At 40.9% G+C, this 21,107-nt stretch overlaps 1 protein-coding gene across 3 annotated transcripts in view; it reads right to left on the bottom strand.

Moving 5' to 3' along the window:
• MBTPS2 (membrane bound transcription factor peptidase, site 2) overlaps positions 1-10,470 on the bottom strand; it is a 40,495-nt gene extending 30,025 nt beyond the window's left edge. For 2 of the 3 annotated variants that reach the window (XR_009420517.1, XM_059493694.1), the window contains exons 1-3: positions 10,332-10,470; positions 5,315-5,463; positions 3,497-3,635 (exon numbers count right to left, since the gene is read on the bottom strand). Coding sequence is in view for 2 of the 3 variants with exons in the window: in XM_059493694.1 (XP_059349677.1) it covers positions 3,497-3,635; positions 5,315-5,463; positions 10,332-10,406 (363 nt within the window). In the remaining variant the exon portion in view is untranslated. Of the gene's footprint in view, positions 1-3,496; positions 3,636-5,314; positions 5,464-9,926; positions 10,105-10,331 lie in introns of those variants that run through there. The other variant, XM_059493695.1, reaches the window with a different exon arrangement.
• Between the last annotated feature and the right edge of the window lie 10,637 nt (positions 10,471-21,107).

Genomic DNA, 21,107 nt, shown 5'->3' with positions numbered 1-21,107 from the left:
TTAAGCTCAACAAGTTTATAAAAAAGTACACAGACTTCCATTCAAATGAAACAGCCTTGGCACTGTGAGCATTAGTTTACAATTTCCTGCCACCACTCACGTAGCTACAGAAAAGATCCACCTTTCAAAAGAAAATAGTAACAATTGTAAGGCACTCCAAAAAGTATGAACATGGAAAATTCAAAAATTACTTGACAGCTGAACAGTCAGTCTCTTCCTTCTCCCTTCCTATAGAAATCACAAAATTATTTCAGTTTACAGTGTCAAAAAAAAAAAAAAGTAATTTTCATCTATTCTTCAGGCTTTGGTAGCCTACATATGGCAATTTAACCTTAAAAAAACCCCACCTTGAAATGATTTTTAATTTACCTAAGACATAATATGCAGGCCTGTCATATTCTTCCCATTGCTGTGGATTCCCACCACTCCCAGGTCCTTCACTGTGCTTGCCATGAGATACCAACTGCTTCCAGACCAGCTTCAAAGTGGTCACTAATGAAAGCAGGAGGAGCCATCCCCTCCTTCCTCCTGATGGACCTTCATCCTGCTCAGCTGCATCACCCTCAGCTGCTGGGCTGCAGTGGGATTGCTCTGGGACATTCCTCCTGTCAGATCTACAGCTTTTTCTACCCATAGCTGGCTGCACTCCAGTATGCTCACAAACAATTGATGTGAACACAACATGAATTGCAATCCAGCCTCACAAAACAGATGCTGTGGGCAAAAACTCCTGGCCTGTCTATAGAACTCTGTAAAACCCAGCATCATGAAAAAGAAAATGCTGCACATCCAGCTAGGTAGGTTGGATTCTACCTTTGTTCAGTCCTGCACATTCTTCACTTATATGCATTTACCTACCCATGTAGCAGAATTCTACAAGAGTTGGTTGACACAATCTAGCTGAATTAAATCCTTCAAAAGGATTTATTAATGTTAATCACCTCACAAATTCTGTCCAGCGTGATGGTGACCAAGGAATTTACCTTAACTAGCTCAGCTGTGGTACCTCACAGTATGAAAGACAGCCACACTTCACTTCTGAAACACCATTGCTTGCATTACAGCATCAGCTGGTGGCACTAATGCATCACTTCAGTGGTGCTGCCTCTCTCTGCAGTGGGAGGACAGATGGCAGCAGCAAGAGCTGCCATCTCCATTCCACCATGACTGCAGCCTGCTAGAACACAGCACCAGATGCTTTCAGACTTTACGTCAATGGAGCTATTTTAAGATTCACCTAAAACAGAAGTTACCTCTCATGAAGGGCTCTGCAATCAATAGCAGGATTTTGTTAAAAAGCATGCTGGCTTGTATTTTATGGCCTTCTGGAAATGCCTTTAGTAAAAGAAGATCCTTTGCTTGTAACTAATCTGCTTCTTTCCTACTTTTGTCAGTAGGCAACCAACACAGGAGGGGGCAGCTGAAGACAAACAGCCCAGTTACCTATAGACAGGTATTTTACATCAAGTACATGACTGAACAAAAGAGGAAGCATACAAAAATCTTAACAAAATATAAGTACAACCGTTTCTCTCTCTCTCCACACCCAGAGGGTAAAGGCTAAACAGCTTTATGCCACAGGCTAAAATTAAGTTTACAAAGAAAAAGTGGGATTTTGTTAGGTTTTTTAAAACTAATTTGCTCTCTTCCAGACAGCCAAATACAAGTAAATAATTTAAATGAGACAGTCCTCCTAATTAATTCTTCACCTCTTTGCAACCATATAAATCTCTTTTTGGTGTCAATTTACACTAGCACATTCCCCTTAAAAAGAATACTGAAACTTGCTAAAGGCAGAATTATACAACTGTGACCATTCAAAACTGAAAGAATGAGGTAAGAAAGGAAGAGAACCACAACTCAGCTTAGGAGAAGTAACCTTATCCCCACACATGACATTACTTTATCCCTATCTATTAAACTGTTTTCAGAGCCAGTCAATCCTTGGTTTGAATGCAGTGATATTGCCAGGAGGCAGTCACTGAGGAAACAAGTCCACACTGAAATTGTGACCATTATCCTACATTTCTACTTTCACTGTTCCAGTTCACACCAGATTGATTCCAAAGGCTCATCTTTACTTTGGTTGTGTCTGTGTTATTTTCTCCAAAGAGCAATATATTGTCAATGACCACTGTACTCTGGTGTCACAAAAGTGGATGGATCCATACAATGACCTCAGAAAATGAAGATGTAAAGGAACTCCAGAAAAGTTAGGACAGATCCTGTTGGAATGTAAATTACAAAATTTTCTGTCTCATGTTCAGCTCATGCCCTCCCAGATGCACAGACTGCCCACTCCTGCCTGCCCCTGGAGGTAATTCAGGAGCAGGCTCTGGACAGGGGACAGCAGTGGCAGTGACAGTGGTTCCCCCTCAGGTCTCACTGCCTGCTTTTTCCAACACACACTGAACTCTGTATATTCACTCTGCCTGTGTGAAACAGACCCATCCAAAGGCACTGTGTTTATGGCACATGCTAAATCAGGCTTCCTGCACTCATGCCAGCCTATCTGCATGCAGTCAGTTTAGTGCTTACAGGAAGGTCTATTGTGTCTGCACACAATTCTCAACATCTGGTCACTTGAATAGCTGAGTACTGAAATAGAGCAACATGGCTGGGCACCTCTGCTCTAAGCCATGTAGCAGAAGGCAGAGCAACCCCATAACACTTTCTGAATTTCAGGAAAATGACCATACATTTTGGCCACATTGCCCTCCTGGTATAAAAAAGGTGACTAGGAATCCTTCCAGGTTAAAACTGTTGCAAGGCAATGTCAGTTCTTCCATTACTGCCTTGCAAAGAGATTAAAAAGACAGTATTTGAAATCTCCCCCATCCTGTGAAATATTACATTCTGAAACCATACAATATATTGTCCAGCACCAGAAATGCACAGAACAATTAAATATATCATTGGACTTTGATACTGCCAGAAACAGCACTTGAAATTTCACATAGTAAATTAAGTCCTAAGTCCTTGAAGAATCAAAAAATAACTCCTCACTGACTCTTTGCTTCTACTATCACACAAAGTTTTTTGCCCTTCTTTCCTTTTCCACTGTTGTTTTCTATTGTATTAAAAGAAACAGAACTTGTCTCCTCTTGTCACATATGTATGAGCTCTGCAAACTGTAAGGTCACCAGAGCTACTGCACAGCTCACAGGAAACGAGTTCTTAACTCAGTTTTATATGCTCAGTACTATAATTTTATTCTTAGTACTATAATTTAGGGCTTTTCAAAATGATTATCCAATTCCCACTCCTGAGGATTTTCAACATAAACTCTTCCACATGTTTGCCTTCATTTTCCCTTTTTCTATACCCACTCTCCCATTTTTAAGGCTGGTGAAAAACCAGCACATTTTCATGTAGATGAACACCAGGAGTTGGGTTATTCTTGCATAGGAATATTTTAGCATCCCATACCCCATTAAGAAGCTGCTTTAGATCTGTACACAGCTCTCAAACAAAGACCTGAGGAGGGAACACTCACCACAACCTGCAGCATTCGATCATTCTGGGCTTTTGGAGCCTCGGTGAGCATCTGGGTCAGTGTTTGCAGCAGGGTCTTCCCAAGCAGGATAACAGAGCCAAACATGGCAATGATTCCAAACACCATTCCTACACTGAACCTACACAGAGAAGCAAAGAGTTCAGCAATGCACAGCCAAGAGAAAAAGGGTGTCATCTCTGGCTCTGCAAATCTCTGCTTTACAGTACAAGTTACTGCACAAAACACAGGGCAAAACTTACCTGATGCTACCACAATTCACCAACAATCCAGTACAAAAATGCTAAAGGAAACTAAGAACAACAATATACACAAATACCTTATATTATCCTTGTTTAATCCTGATCAACTTTCAAATACTTTTATTCTGTTACCCAATACATGTAACTTGCCTGTAGCAATGAATATATAAGTTTATAAGAATATAGAAACTTAAATAACAATGCATAATTGGCCATGTTGCACAACAGCATCACATATTTAGAGACCTGGATCAAATTATGGGGCAGCTAATGCACTTATATATATAAGCTTCTTTTGTACATTTTGCAGCATTCTCACAAACAATAAAATGGGCTAAAGAACAATAAATGAGACTCAATCTTTTTTAAAGAGTAACTAAAAAGTACAACTGCAAGACCACATTAACACCGATTTCTTAAGCTACATTGTTCTTCTCACCAATTTTTCATTAAAATCAATTTTGAAAATAATTTCAATTCATGTCACTCCACTTAATGACAAATTTTTATTCAGCATTAATATTATTATTCTTATTTTACACTGTCCTATAGCTGAAGGATGTGATAACTCTTTTTTTCTAACAAAAAAAAACTTCCATGATGTAAATCCAGTACATACACCTCACTACCAATCCTTCCTCTTCTCATAACAGCTCAACTGTTCTCTTATCAGCCTTAATGAAGCTCACTGGGAATTAGTAGATTTATTTTAAGCAACATGTACTTGTAATGTTAATTAAAGAGACTAGTGGAAACATTATACTGTAATAAATTATACACATTAAAAACTGTAATTGATATAGAGCTATTTCAGACTGATTATTACAAAATCATTACATACTAGAGAAACCAATTTGAAGCAGACCTCTCTTTTATTACTCTCTCACTGAGGGTAGCAATACAGGAAATGAAAAGAAATTCAAACCTTACTCATTTTATATTTTCAGATACAAAGTAATGCTATGGAGGCAATTGAAGAATAGTTTTCTAAACCAGTCCAGGAGCACCCATATTAGACCACCCTACTATCTACCCATTCCCAGGACTCTGCAACCTTTGCATGGAAAGATGTAGGCAGATAAAAGACAGAAGGTAAGCAAAATGCTCCTGAGCAGGTATCATTGCTGAATGTCTGGGCAGTTATTAACTACAGGTACAGAGCTGGCCCTGAATACTTTGTAAATTCTAGTGAGTGGGAGAGCTAAGTCTACAGCTTTGGGAATGACCTAGGATCTGAGCAAACACCTTCAGACCTACTTCTGTATGCAGTATTGCATGTAACAGCTGTACTCTTCAGAACTATGCATACTTCAAACCACAGATAAAAATAGTTTAAGGATTTCTGGTTTTATAGCAGCTCAATATGCAACTTGTATTACATTTATGTATTTTTTAGAAGAGGTTAAATACTTATACTGGCTTAGAGCAACCACTCCAATTGGTTTTATCATTAGCCTACTAAAATATCCATGTCTACCCACTGCCCTTCTAATGCTGAAAGGCACCAACGTGGTTCAACTGTTGACTCTGATGAAAAGAAAAGAGGCTGAACTGGTACCATAAGTAGAGGAATTTGGGTTTCCATCTGCCCCAGCTGTAGAACTGGCGGTTGAAGAGCGCGGTTTGCCAGCGCAGGTGGAAGGGAGAGACGCTCAGGCCGCACGTCAGCAGCCAGTCCTCGTAGGACGCCTTCAGAGAGTTGGAGGACTGCAAAGCAACAGAAAAGCAGCTTGACCAAAACATTCTGGGAAGATTTTGTAATGTGACCAAGCAGCAAATGTGATCTGTTTGTATGAAAACAGATATAGAATTTCAAGTAGATGTCCTACACCTTACTTACATTTTGACATATAGGTGTGACTTGTAATGTGAAAAAGTTATGTCACATGTAATGTCATAAAAGTTATGTCACTGTTTTGATGTTATTTCCAACAATTGTAGGTTTGGGAGAGAGACTGGGTATCCAGTTATCTGACAAACAAGGTCTTGCATCACCTTTCCTAGTGTTAAACCCCTTTCAGTAGTTCTACCTTCTGGTTAGAACACTAGAGACTGTTGATGGTAGTCTTTCAACATGCAATTATATTCCAATAAACATTTTAAAAATTACAATAATGAAAAATGCTTCTTTGTCTCCAACTGAAAAAAACTTTCTAATATAGATGAGATATGGCTCACTATTGCAGATACCTGCTAGTAAGGACAAAAACAGGGTCTATTTTTCAAACACAAACACTATGCCTAAAGGAGGTCTGGAATATCTGATCAGGCTGACAAAACACCACAAGAAATTTAAAATTATCAACCTGTATTGCAATAGCAGTTTCACTATGGTAACTTTCCAGCATTTCAAGGTACTTCTAGTAGTTCCAAAGATTTCTCTTGATGAGAGATGTGACCTATTAATGTGACCTATGAATACCCATCTGCAGCATTATCTGGAATTATAGACATGGGTTTTGCAACTGCTAACTTTACTTTATGGTGCTTGCATTCTCAATAGGCTTTAGTCACTTGCTTCATGGAAGCTTGTGTCATTCCCAGATGAAGGAATGCTTTCCTTGGAGGAACTCGGAGCCCAGGAAAAGCACAGATGAGCTTTGAGCCTTCTGACATTGGGCAGCTCCCAAGGCAGGAGTGTCTCTGATAAAATCCAGACAAGTCTTTGGAGCTGTCTGAAGTGGAGCACTGTTCCCAAGGATCCCCACAAGCAGCAGCACCTACTGAAGACATCCAAGTGTGTAGTTCACAACAGGCTCCCTTCTCTCCCCGACAAGGAACTCCACAGTTTCTGGCTCTTGTCTGTGGTCCTTTGAACAAACTTAGAACTTGCCAATTCCTTGCATTCCTCCTGCCCTGCACCACAGTGGTGCTGGGGGTTGAGGATCTCATACTGCACACTTCTCATTTTGTCAGATTTTCTCATTTTGTCAAATGAATTAAATATTGAAGACTTAAAAGTTTATTTCAAATAACAAATTTGCTCAGCTGTGAGACCCATTTACTTAAGCCATTGTTCACATATCACCTATTACACCATTTATCCTTTCTGCCTATATATTTCTGTATAATTTCCTTCTTCTTCACCCTACTGATTTCAGCCACATTTTCGTTCTGTCAGCTGAGGGCACCAATAGAAATTTTCACTGTAATGCACTCCCATCAACACCACTCACTCCCCATGGCAACATTAAGTTTAGTGCTCACAATCACATCAGCTTTTGCTAATTTTAACAGAGGAGATCAAAAAGATGATTGGATTTGTACACAATTAGTGATACATAAGCCAAGGAAACAAAGAAAAAGACCTCACATAATCTACCAGATAATTAAGAACAAAAATATATATATCATTAAGAACCCCTGATGTGAGAAACTGTCTTCTGTGAATTTAAAAAAAAAGTCCTATTCATTCACACAGTCAAAAAAAACCTCAGAACAACCCAAATACATTATTCTAATAAAGTTAATCAGATACACTGATTAGACACTTGAAAATGTGCTCCTACTATCTCATGCAAACCCCACTTTTTTTCCCTAGAATTGCCACAAATTCATCCCTTTGAATTCATTCCAACATCACAGCCCCACTGTCCTAGCAAGACAAACAAGTATAAAGTTTTCCATGAGGAATATGGAATCACTGACCATACAGCTGTCAAATGTGGAAAAGAAAGGTACCAAAACTTTTCCTTTTGTATTTTCCTCACCAGTTGTGTAAATGTTATTCATAATCACTAAATGGCTGCAAACTTTTGCAAAATAACTTAAAAAGCTCTTTGCAAATTTTTGCTCCTTCTGTCCTGATCCCAGTGGGATCACCACATTAAACAAACACCCTCATGCCCTTGTTTCATTTCAAGCTGCTTCACACAGAGTTGGCCCTGCTTCTTTGAGATCTAAGAGGTCTTTGTTAGATTAGTTTTACTATAAAAGCAGCACTTATTTATTTATGCAGCCTTTAAAATGCTGGACACCTGCTAAACACCCCAGGAGCTCCACAGGAACCTGCCAGCAAGCAGGAGTCCTTAACATCCTTCTCTGCTGGCAGAATCTGCTCAGGAGCTCTCAATCATTTCAGCTTCCTGACCTTAAAAAATGAGAACCAACCTTGACTGAACGTGTCTAATGCATCCTTTATTTCCCACAGCAGAAGGAGGGACAACCTCCTGCACTTCACTCACTCCTGATCCTTCAGGCAAAATGGAATGTGAAGACTTAGGATGCTGGGGAGAAGGAATTTAGGGGTCTGAGTGAGTCCCTCTTACAGAATTCAGGCTTCAATGAAAATGTTGGTGGCAGCAGTGGTACAAGGACAGGCAACAAGGGGGACTTAACATCCAAAATTCCAGCTTGATTTGGCATAGCTTTAGTTTCTTGACACAAATGTATCTTTTAGTTCTAGGAATATTATAAAATGTGGATTTAGCTGGGAAAAAATACATTATACTCAGTTTTACTTTCTATATTGTAGTCTAGGAGTGAGACTGCCAAATTAAAATAGTTAAAATCTCAACAAAACCAGTAAGGGAACAAATTGAGCAAAGAAATATTGCACATTGAACAGGTTTACAGAATAAACATTAACTGCAAGTTACAGCACACATCCTGCTCTTGCCAAAAATATCAACAGGATCACACACAGAAAAGTGCTCCTATGCTATTTTTCACTCATGCTCTGTACATCCTCTTGGTGTAATTACACTGAAAGTGATTTGAGATTCAAACAGTACAATTAATTAAACAGTACAATGTTGCTGTGGTTGCTGGCAGCCTTGGGTTGTGACTGTGGTGGGGATTTACAGTACCAGCAGGAAAATAAGCAACCTGAGCTTTCTAATGATATAAATCTGGTTATTTAATCCAAATTCTATTTCAGCTGTGGTACTCACAGTGAAACTTACAATTGAGACGTACAGGAAATCTACCACCGAAACTCAACAGCTCCCACATAATTCCTCAGGATTAATAACCTAGGTCAACTTTTAGTTAAAAGATCAGAATTAAAATTTAACTGCTGGATTCTCATGCTTGCTATAGAATTCTAGGCATCCCCACTTCTTTATCAACATAAACCAGGCATTAAGTAGGCTCCAGTGCAGGGTTTGTTTCTTTTTTTTTTCCTTCCCTTGCTGCTGCAAGAAATGTAGGGGCTCTCCTTATTTACAGAAGTAATTTTATTGTCTAATAAATGATTTTATGGTCTAATGCAGAAAGAGATCTTCAGAGTCTCAGAGATGCAAATGGTCTCAGCACCATGGCACAACAGGTCTGGCACCTGAGCTCAGTTCTTGCTTCACAGCCCAGGAGTCTCCACCAGGCACAAATCTGCTGCCAAAAGAGAAGCAGCAGCCTCCTGGCTGACCTTCAGTCAGAGCACGTTCCTCTGGTACCTGGCTAACCTCATGTGTTTCAAAACAATGCTGTTTTGTTTTGTTTTTTTAATACTTAACATAGACTTGCTGCAAGAAAATTTGAGAAGTCTTCAGGTAAATGACTGTATTTGTTATTGTCATTATTGTATAGACTGTATTTTGCAATTATCAGCTTTCATCACTAACAGAGCTACATTTGCTCTCCAATTAGCTGCAGGGGGAGACACTTTTCCAAGTTTTCTAAGCACCTGAATTTTCTTGTATTTCTTCCTGTATTTTACAGAAGTGACAAAATGCACATTTTGTACTTTCATATCACTAAGCTTTATCTGCCTTGGCATTAACAGATGCAGCCCCTGGACTGTAAAATTAAGAATTACAGATCAAACCCCTCATTTCATTTTCCCTCATATTTAACCAGCACACAGCCTACTTTGTATACATTCTTTGCAATTTTGGTCATATCTTAGAAATCATACCTCTGAATCTGTAAAAAAAAAACAAACCCAAAACAATGCCACACCACTTAATGAAACTTGAGCAATGCACAGCTGCATCCCAGATATAACAAATGATGTCTTGGTGTATTTTCTTTTTAAAACTTCTCCTCTATATCAGAAGGAAAAGGATGACTCTCCTAATACTCTCCGAGAAGCAAAGTTTGTTTCTTAAAAAAAAGTATTTGTATGCAGTTCTGTCTCAAATTTTCTCCAGTAGAACTAAAGACATTCAAAAGAAATAAATATGCATCGCTTTTTACATTTTTTAGGAAAATCATCATTATAAGGCACATACCGCAGACTTACAAGGTTGTATGTTAGGTTTAGTTAATAATAAACTCCAGACACCCCGTTAAGCTGCCACGGAGCCGCTTAGGCAATCTATTAAATGCTGTTTTCCCCAACTTTCCGCGGCTCCGGTCCTTTAGCACAGACCGGAGCCCGTGCACTGTCCCGGGCGGCGTTCGGAGCGCAGCCCCGGGGGAACGGAGCGGGGCCTGGCGGGCCCGGCTGCGGAGCGGGAGGGGCTCCGGGGCCCGGGATCGCCTCAGAGCCCGCGGGGCGCAGCGGGCCCGGCCCGGCCGTGGCCGCTCCGCCAGCCCGGGCTCGGCAGCGGGGCCCGGGGCCGCCCGGCGCGGGGGGAACGGGGCTGCCGCCGCCTCCTCCCGGCCCCGTCCGGCTCTGCGCCCTCGGCCCTCACCTTGAGCAGCGTGTCCGCCAGGTACACGGCGCACCAGCCGCCAAGCACGGTCACCACCACCGGCACCGGGATCATCGCGGGCCGCGCCGCGCCTCAGCGCGGCAGCCCCGGAACCCAACCGGCCCGGAACCTTTCTCCCACCGGCTCTGCTGCCCGGGCGGACGCTTCCGGGTAGCGCGTAGAGCGAGGGCAGGTGGCGGCATGACGTCACAGGCCGGGGCGCAGGGCAGCGCTCGGGGCGTTAGGGCGGCGCGCGTGCGCAGTGGGGCGGGAGGGCCGAGGGGCGGGGCCGGGGCTGAGGGGCGGGGTCGGGACTGCCTGGGGGCTCCGCGGGGCTGAGGGGCGGGGCCGGGGCGGAGGGGCGGGGTCGGGACTGCCTGAGGGCTCCGCGGGGCTGAGGGGCGGGGCCGGGGCGGAGGGGCGGGGTCGGGACTGCCTGGGGGCTCCGCGGGGCTGAGGGGCGGGGCCGGGGCTGAGGGGCGGGGTCGGGACTGCCTGAGGGCTCCGCGGGGCTGGGGTTGAGGCCGTCGTGGCGTTTCCCCCTCCTCGTGGGGCTGAGGGTGCCGGGGCGCTGAGGGCCGTTGCCCCTCCTCTGGTTAAATTTCCCTCACCTGCCTGCTCCAGTGGGTTCTTCTGAGAGGCTCCACTGGCAGCGATCAGGAGACTGCGCGGGAGACTTTTGTGGTGGCAAGATGAAAGCGCATTGCGGAAACGCTTCAGAAACGAGAGAGTAACGGGGTTCGCTTTAACCGCTGGCGTTCTGTCACAAATTTAGCACCGGCCTCGATGCACAACAGAATCATTCTGTGCGGCTGCCTGGGAGCGCGGCTTTTAAGCAGATGCTTCCTGGCCGCGAGTTTCCTTCCCAGGCCGCGCTCAGTGCCAGTTCTCGGGCCCTGTGCCTGTGTTGGGTCAGGCTGACACGGAGCTCACTTTCCCTCACGGCTTTGCATCGGTGCCTGCGGAGGTGTTGGTGACGCTCCGGGGTGTGCACGGCATCTGCGCTGTCCCTGCGACATTGTCCCTGTCAGTGGGCAAGGTCCTGGGAGAGGATACTACTGGGACAGCTGACCCACATTAACCAAAGTGATATTCCATACCGTGTGGCATTACATTAAAACACTAAGCAAAGGAGGAGGAGGTGTTTGTTATTTACAGTGTTTGACTTGCAGAGCAAGTGAGAGAAAACAGCCCTGGGCAGCCTCAGCGTTGGCATTTGTGGGCACAGAGCAGGAGCTGATGCCAGTAGTGCATGCTGGCTTTCACTTGTTGTTTCCTCAATTCCTTTGTCTTTCATCTCAGCTCGGGGCTTATCTGCCCCTTACGTTTAGATTTTCCATCATTCTAACAACCCTACTTTTTGATGGAAGCCGTCCGTGTTGACTGATGCCTTTTGAGAAGGTTGGAAAGAACTTCGTTTGGACATAAAAGCTGAAGAATTACAGGAAGTGTATCCAGCCCTGCATGCAGCTGAATTTGAGTTTATGCACTGACATCGATGACTTTGGGATGTCCCCAGCATCTAAAAGGACTTACAGACAGTAACAGCATATTGAGATCTGATGATTTTTTTCTGCATTGGTTCCCAGTCTAACAAATCTATCAAATCATTGAGAAATTATGTAAATATGATTTATTCTACACCTTATTGATTGAAAACTCAAGTTGTTCCATAGACCAACATGAATTTAATATAAATATACAGACTGTAAACCAGTGGTGGTCTCCAGAAGCAATGGAGTGGAATTGTATTCAAACAGTTGTGAACACAAGTACTTTTCCTAGTGTCATATCCTCACTGAAATAAAGCAAACTAAAATGGACATGTTTAAATAAACCAGTTGGTGACCAGGTTTTGTAACTTTATTTTATTTTTGCTTCTACATTCAGTTAGTGTACCATAAAAATACAGACTTGAATTTTATTAAGTTTTTATGGAAATTGGAAGTGCAACTAAAAAAGGAATGAAAATAAAATACACAGTCTGTATTTTACTGCTGGAAAGTTTATCTCAAGAAAACAAAAATAAGAATTTTCTAAAATGCAGAAGATGGATGAACAGTTCCATCAGTTCTGAGTGAGCTGCCAGCCCCAGTTCTGACTTGGGTAACTTGAGCAGGTGTTTTGCCCAAGGCAGAGAGGCAAAGTTTATCCTTGTTCCCATGGAGTTAAATTGCTGTGGACTGTGTTACACAGAGTGGTTGTATTTTAAAGCAAAGGTATTCAGGATTAAAGATTCCCACTTTAGAATGGTTCGGGAGGTAGCACAGACTCTGATACACATTCTCCCCCTGCTTGGTTGTGCTTAGAGCTGGGATGGAGCTGAAGCAGGGCCCAGAGCAGAGTGCCCTGCAGTCACCATGGGAGTGCACGGTGTCCCCACGCTGTTCAGAGCCCTTCAGCTGTCACACTGTCAGCAGCCACAGCTCAGGGGTGCTCAGGGGAGGGCAAGGCTGGACCTCAACAGGGCAAGTATAAAAGAATGCTGGAAAAAGTTAAACATCAGTCATCACACAAGAATATCTAAGTTCATGCAAAAAGCTTAGACAGGAAAAAAATTCTCTCATAAACAATACTACTGATTAAATATAATTAATCAAGTAAATACGAAATAGAATCTGTTAATAATACAGTAATTAAGATATTCAAGTTCAATGAGTGATTTAATATCATAGGCATCTTTTTCTACACATAGTAAATACGTTTATCTTGAGATTAATTAACAATATGTCTAATAATTAATATCTTCAACTTTGATCTGTTATTGAAGGAGATATGTGATTATTCAGATATTACCATAGAAGACATGTTGCATAATGAAAAGTAAAACTAGCCTGAGCAGCACTATCAAAAACTCCAAAGTTAGAGGGGTTTGCAGGGCTTCAGGGAAATTGTACCCAATTGCAGTTCATCAGAAGCTCAGACCTAAAATCAGCTAAGATGTTGATTTTGTCAAGGAGAGGTTGTGAATTTTACCAGTTTGAAGATACTACAATCAGAACATGAATTGATTGGATAAGTGTTTGAGCCTCAGGGAAAGAAAATGGGATATTAGATATATTCTGAGTAGTTTTCATCTCTAGATTGTTGTGCATAGAGATGAGCTAAGGACAGCAAAGGACTGCTGGGATGAAATGTGGTTCTGCAAGTGTTTATGTGCCTCTGTAACTCAAAGTGAAGGGGTGCTTTCACAGAGTGCAGCAATGTTTCCAGAATGAGCCTCCAAGCCTACCTGAGAATTTAAAGTACAGACTAGAATGCATGAAAGAAGAAATCCGTGGGAAAAGATGAAATAGATGGTCCATTTAGCACTTCTACAGGTTAGGAGATTGCTTCTGGAGGAAATAAAGAGTCAGAATAAAGAAGAAATCTGAGACACAGGACAAGACATACAGAGACTGGCACATTACAGAGATGTGTAGCATTGGTTGTGAAAGTATGAAGGAAAATTGGTTTCATTACCTTACTAATATTATTGTATAAAAAACTCTCAAGATATGGAGAAACTCAAGTAGTGGGAATTATGAAGATAGGTGGTATGTGTGATATTTTAAACTGAAATCCAAACAAGAAAATAAAAAAAATCATCTTTGCTCTGCTTAAAACAGATAATAGCGGGATGTTACACTATTTTATTGGTTTGGGTGTTTTTTATGTTCCAATTACAGTATAAAACAGTCTTGCTTTATTTAAATAGAAATGAGGTCAAAATACTCTGTTAAGGCTCAGAATTTGTTTGCAGTATTTAACCTGGTTACCAAAAATACTTGGTATTTTTGGAAAGGTGTGATTTTGATTCTTAAAACAAATGAAATTTGTTCTTAAATCACTATTCACATGAAAACATAGGTAAAGCACAAGTGTTCTAGAAATATGCCTTTACTAGATTATGATGCAAAAAATAATAGTTGTACATGCCTTTTCACCAGTTGTCTTACAGTGTTGATCTATGGCAAAACAAATGATAGGTTTTTCTTATCTGCTGTGAGTTTGCAGCATTTACCTCTCTGTGTTTACTCTGTTAGGCAAATCTCAGCTGGAATTACATCTAAGAGAGGGTCCTCCAAAGCTGTTGCATTCCAAGGAGAAATAAGTATCAAAGAAAAGCAAAGGAAATGGAGGAACTTGAGAGATGTGGCTTGAATTTTATTCTAGAATGCAGTTCCATAAAAATTCTAGTTTCAGGCTTGTGCTACCCATTTTTAGATTATAGTCATGCTTGCATCCTCTGTAAAAATTTAGAAGTTAAACATGAGGAAAATCTCCTGGAGAACAGCTGTTCAGCGTTAGCTCTTATGTTGGGAGCCCTTTACAGATTTAAAAGTCTATCCATGAAAGTGAGTTTACCTAAATTACAGGAAATAAAAGGCTTAGTCAGTGAAGAAGAAGACCATAAAAGGGCATAATATCAAAAAATTGTTTCAAGGTTTGAGGGATTTTTTTTGCTTTAAAGTACCTGCGAAGTTCCTATGGACACAATCCCCTATTCTACTGCAGAATGCAAAATAAATTGAATAGTTTCTGTCTAACAGGTATTATTTCATGCCTACTGTAACCTGAAATAAATGCACCTGATAGCTTTAGACCTATCAACTTTGAACCTCAAAAGGGAAGGGAAGGGAAAGAGAAAGGGAAAGGGAAAGGGAAAGGGAAAGGGAAAGGGAAAGGGAAAGGGAAAGGGAAAGGGAAAGGGAAAGAAATGCCCTTAGCATTAGCAATTCAAAGTGAGGTAAGAGTTTGAGACAAAGTAGTCTGTAGTTCATAATTTCATAGACCGTTAAAGCCTGAAACATTTTTAGAAGCATAGATTAGGTTGGGTTGGGAGGGACCTTAAAACCATCCAGTTCTAGTCCCCCACCATGGGCAGGCACACCTCCCCCTGTGCCAGGTTGCTCAGGGCCCCATCCAGTCTGGATTAATCTGTGCATATGTGATACTTGGCTGTTCTGAACAATAGGAATGTCTTGCACAGGATGGATCAGTGAGGATATCCCCAGAACTATCACTGATGGCTGAAGCAGCTCCTGAATTGCTTCATCAGGCAGCACAGCACTCAGTTAAACCAGCACTGGCTTTGTTCTCCCTCAAGGACAGAGGGGAGCAGCTTTGTGATTACATAGCACTGCACACAGTGGATAACTAATTTTAACTGGTGTCCCAGTACTACAAATCCACTCTGCCTCTTGTCAGCCAGAGCACCTGTGAACTCCCCATGACAAAACTGTGGGTTTGCCTTACACAGACCATTTGTGTTAGGAGCCTAAGCTAAGAGCATTTCCTTTCGTACTAATGAAAACAAATAATTTGAGAGCTGGCTGCAGTAAAACAGGGAACATCTTCGTGGAGACTCTAGTCAGAGTATAGTCACCAGTAGCTACCAGTTCCTGTGCCCACCAGCTACCTCACCAGTAGCTGGTGGGCACAGGAACCCAGAGCAGCCTGTGGTTCTCAAAAGTAATTTCCAAGACAAATGATTTTCAAGCATCACTTTTAGCTCCAGATCTTGAGAACTGAACTGTACTTTAAAGAGCTGTGTTGTGCAGCCACAGGAGATGGAGCGAAACAGCTTAACATAGTTTCTTTTTCCAGGCTATTTTTATAGAAGATACTGCCTGTCCACAACTCTAATTCACATGGGTGTAAAGTAAGATGTGAAGATTTTATAAAATACTTTGTGTAATTTCTTAAGAGAAACACTTTTTGATTCTAGAGATTTGATATTGTATTGGAAAACATCATTGCCCAGTGGAGCAGCTGGAGGATTTGTCTTCCTGTGCCAACACTGAATTCTTTTGGCAATTTCTCTTTGAACATTGCAATATTTGTATGGCAGGAGGTCAGATAATTGAAAAATGTTTTTGTAGCAGATTTGATTCAATAAAATAAAGGTTATAAATAGAGATCATGTTTGACTACTTCATAGATAGGCATGGCTAGTAGATTTATTCATATCTTCACCATGGAAAGCAATCATTCTTAATGCTCTAGTTTTTCACAACAGGTGTGACAAGGTAAGGATTTTTTCCTAATGACTCTTGAGAACTAAGCTTAGTGTCCTGATATTGATTCAAACACTTAAAATCTTCACACCCACGATTTAATTATTTTCATCTTTTATTTTCTGTCCAACAGGTACAAACCAAAGATAGCAACTAATAAATCACATACAATTCAGCAGGTTGGTGCAGTTGTACTTGAGTTTGGTAACTTTTTATCTAAAGGCATGAATTTATTTATACAGTCCTTGAAATTCTGTTTCCTCCAGCCCATTTCCTCATCTTGTTCTGGGTGCATCTTTCTACCAGACAGATTTTTAATGTCCCAAACATGTATTTCTTTCCTCTCAATATGCCATTCAGATGAGAAATCAGGAGAATTTAGTCATTGTTCTTTTTGTTAGACTGCAGATGATTGCACTCACAGAGGGACCATAGCTGCAGTTTTTTGTCATGCTTTATCACAGCAGATAAATAAGGTACTTTCTGTGGTGCTGAGTTCCTAAGTCCTCTGGTACATCTGTACTTAGTTCTCATATATATCTCTGTACTGAGTCAACAGCAAAATTCCCTGCTGCAGTCAGGTAAGGTCTTAATCTGAATAAAGATCTAATAGTGCACAGCTGATATGATCAACTGATGGGGAGGGGCATCATCAAATACGTGTGTGATGGGATTGAGAAAGATAGTAGATGCTTACTTGAATTATCCTGATTTGTGAAAACAATTAATAGTCTCTCTGTTGAAAGTCTCAACAGTGATTTAGTAGTTCCTGTTTTGTCAAAATGCTTGCTGAGAACAGTATCTGATGGGGCAGTGTCATGTTTCTGGTTTCTTTTCCAAATAATCCTGAATCATTACAGTAGACAGGATGTTTACAAAAATCAGCATGTAATTTAAATTTCATATTCAAAATCTGCCATTAGCCTTGCTCTTTCTTATGCTACCAGCTTTGCCAGATATACTGGTTAAAATTTACCAGAAGAAAAGTGGAAACAAATTTGTTGCTTGTACATCATCATCATCATCATCATCTTTTGGTTACTGAAAACATTTGGATAACTAGAAATTTTACACAATACCAAGCAACAGAGAATATGGCTTTTGGTTAATAGTGGTCAAAGCTATGATGTTCTAGAATTTGTATGGGTTGCATTCATAAGGCAGTTTTCAGAACTTAATATAATTTGGTAGATGATGCTAACAACACCATTAATGATGCTGTAATTCTGGAATTCAGAACAAGGTCACTGCGAGCCTTTAATGAGACCATCTCCTTAATACAAGACTAATTATTTCTCTATGGAACAGTCTGTGATAATAATCATCATACTTTTCTGTGGAAAAGAGAGTGTGCGGGAGTTGAATTAATATTTAGTAGCCCAGAAATGCCACAGAAACAAAATCAGCTAATTTAAATATGTTTTGTATTGAATTCTTGCCTACTAGACAACAGCAAAAATTTTTGCATGCTATTTTATGTCATTCATTATTTAAATAAATTACTGTTATTGTTGTTGGCATAACTGTACAAGTAGAAACTCAAGAGCAAGTGCTTGATTTTTTTCTTGATATTAAGAAATAGAGATTGGGCAAAATAGGAAGGCATATACAACCAGTAGATGATACCTCCTCAAACAATATTTTTTCTGACAAAATCACTGAGGTTTGATACTCTTTCTGCAGTCTATGATTCAAAGTTGCTTTCTGTTGAAATCAAGCATAGGAATTGTTTGTGATGCCTGGTAAAACTGATAGCTCCACATATTTTAAATTTCTGTAGTTCTGACTGCGTGTGACTGGGTACCATTGCTAAAATTCTCTGCCTTCCATCAAGTCTATGTGCTAAGTCATTACTACCTGGATGCATCTTTACTAAGGAGAAAGAGCCCAAAAATACAAATAAAACCAGAGTGACTTACAAAATGGATGATGAGTCTGGGATTTTTTTCAGGATCCTCTGCATAATTCCTCTGATATATCTGTCTCATAGCAGGTTTCTTATTTTTACATCTTGACCAGTAATTTTGGTGTGTTGACTGAGGAGAATAGTTATACTAGTTACACAGCAACTTTAGTTTGCGTATTCTTCATAAAAAATTCAAATGAAGGTAAAGATAGGAATTAATTAGCCAAATACATAATATCATCGGCCCACTATTCTTCCCTGATAATAAACTGTAATTTATGGAGCTAAGATTAAGACAGAGAAGCAAAGTTTTGCATTTCTAAAGATCTGTAATTTGAAGCAAAACTCCAGAAATGTATTTTTTAACTTTTTACTTTAAAGAAGTCTTATTTCAAGTGAACTGAGGTTGGGACTTCTTATGTATGGACTTGCACTTTCAACTGTATTACACTGTTTGCATTACACTGAAACATTGTGGACTACAATAGAAAAATAAGTTCTTTTGGCATGCTCAGGAAGTTTTATCTATGCTCATGAGGTTTCTCAAAAAGCAAAACATTTACGTAAATGTATTAAGTAGTGACAGCTTTAAAAAACAGTTCTGACATTATGCAGTGAAATATCTCAGTGGAGAAGTAAGACACATACACATTTCTGTTAACCATCAACTTCACTTTCAAAACTAGTAAGTTGTGCCAGGAAGCATATTAATTAGACAAGCTTCTAGCTATGCCACAACAGTCTATTTTTAACTATATTGGGATTTTACACTTCAAATAAATGCATTTCTACTATATCTTTTGGATCTCTGTACACAAGACATAATAATTTTATGCCATGTGTGTCAATGTACAGGGCCCTAACTTGCCAGACACTGAATCCATCATGTGAAATGCGCATATGCCTCCTTATTTACTTGCTAATTCATCTGCTTTATGCATTTACCAGATGACTCTGCAAGTCATGGGGTTGTGCATCCCAGAGGGTATTCAAAGGCAATGATATGCTGCAAAATAATGCTGAGTGACTATTTTTCCCTTAAAAATTTACTCAGATCTGCATTTTCTGATATTAGTGATAAGATTTAAGTTTACTCCTTTTATCCTCACAATTTAATATAGTTCAGGTGTAGTGATAGTTACTGGATGTTAGGTGGGTGACAGACTCTTTTCTTGTTTACACTTCACTAAGACTACTAAATTACTTGTCACTGCTATGAAAATTTATTGAAGGGAACATTGTTGAGCTGATATTTCTTAGGCATATTTGCAAAATGAAGAAATTATAAACTCTAAACAATGGTCTACCTTTGCTTAATTAATGACACATGGAAGAAAGAACTATATGTTCAAGAGCTAGTTTGTAATATTACTATTGTAATATAAATTGAAATAAGTTAATGTACAGGACCGTGTTACAAAAATGTATTGCCTCTTCCATTGCCTTCTGGTACTTTTGTGGTAAATATGAACCTTCAGAAGATGTATGTAAAGTCCCTTACCTGAGTCTGGCTTTGTTTTAATGTGGTCTCAACCACCTGGGAGGCAGGGCCTTCAACTGACTGCAGACTGCTCTGTTCTGGCCAAGGAGCAGCTTTGTGAGCCCTCTTGGGAACCCCACCACGTTTCAAGTGCAGTAGTCCTCTCCTGCCTCAAAATCTTTGGCAACAGGCATAACAGGCATCAGCCTACCTGAGGAATGGAGGTCTCTGTGGAACGAGCTGATGGCTGTGCGTACGCGCATCAGTCCTGCTTTACACAAATGCATGTCCTGGTTGTGTGCCTGTTTCTGTGTCATTCATCTTCTCGTGGCTGCTTGGGAAGGGAGTGGCTGTAGGTAGTCAGCAATCTCCCAGAGCAAGTCATCAGCTTTATCAGCTTCCAGATGACAACATTTTTGGGAAAGAGGGCAGTGGAGAGTGAGTCACAGGCTTAATGAAGCAGCCTGCTTGGCCACCTTTGTATTTCAGATACTTGAAATTAAAAGGGTTATTGGTCAAATGAGTTAAACTCAAGGGAGATCCTTGACAGTTATTACCCATAATGACACAGCTCTTGTCACCATTACTGTTGTGGGTCCACTGGAGATCAGGTACAGCAGAGGAGTGAGGAAGAGTGAAATTCATTCTTGTGAAGATGCACAGATGACCAGGAATTTGCACTTCTGCAAGTGGAAACCTGAGGATATGCCCCACACATGACTTGCTGTGAGAGCTCCATCAGTAGCCCTCACTAAGACAATACTCCAGCCAGCATGAGCATAGTTATGTAATGTTTTACTTCACTCATGAGCTATAACAACTCTGTCTCTCTCTCTCACATACACACTCCTCCTTTGGCTTTTCTTCATCCCCATGCCCACAGGCTCAGAAGCTGGTCACTGTGGCCTCGTAGGCTCAGGAGTCCTCCCTGGTGAGCTGTCCTGCAGGGGGAAGGCTCTGCTGACACCCCAGGGCAGCTGCTGGGTGAGTTTGCTCCCAAAGCAGCAGCAATATGGTCATGTTGATCACCATTCACCTCCCCTAGATAGCTCCTCTGAGGTGACTTCTTCATAATTACGTCTCCATAATTATTTCCTTCTGCAGTGTGGCGTAGGGAGGCACACACTGCCCCAAATGCTGTGGGAGGAGTTTCTGTGTTACCTGCTACTGCTGTATGCCTGGCACTTAGGAAAAGCCTGGAATGACAGGGAGAGGGAGGGCAGAAAAAGGACCTAAAGGTGTGTTCCTTCAACACCTCCTGCTTGACAGTTGAGCCCTGCTTTTACCATGGTCAAGTGTCACAGGGGACCAAGTTACAGGGTGAATCAAACTCTATATTTAGGAAGAACAACTGGAAGCTATGACAGGAATTCCCTTTTACACTTTGCTTC

This window comes from Ammospiza nelsoni, chromosome 2, assembly GCF_027579445.1.
Source record: "Ammospiza nelsoni isolate bAmmNel1 chromosome 2, bAmmNel1.pri, whole genome shotgun sequence".
Taxonomy (NCBI): domain Eukaryota; kingdom Metazoa; phylum Chordata; class Aves; order Passeriformes; family Passerellidae; genus Ammospiza; species Ammospiza nelsoni.
This window is presented reverse-complemented; position numbering and strand designations above follow the sequence as displayed.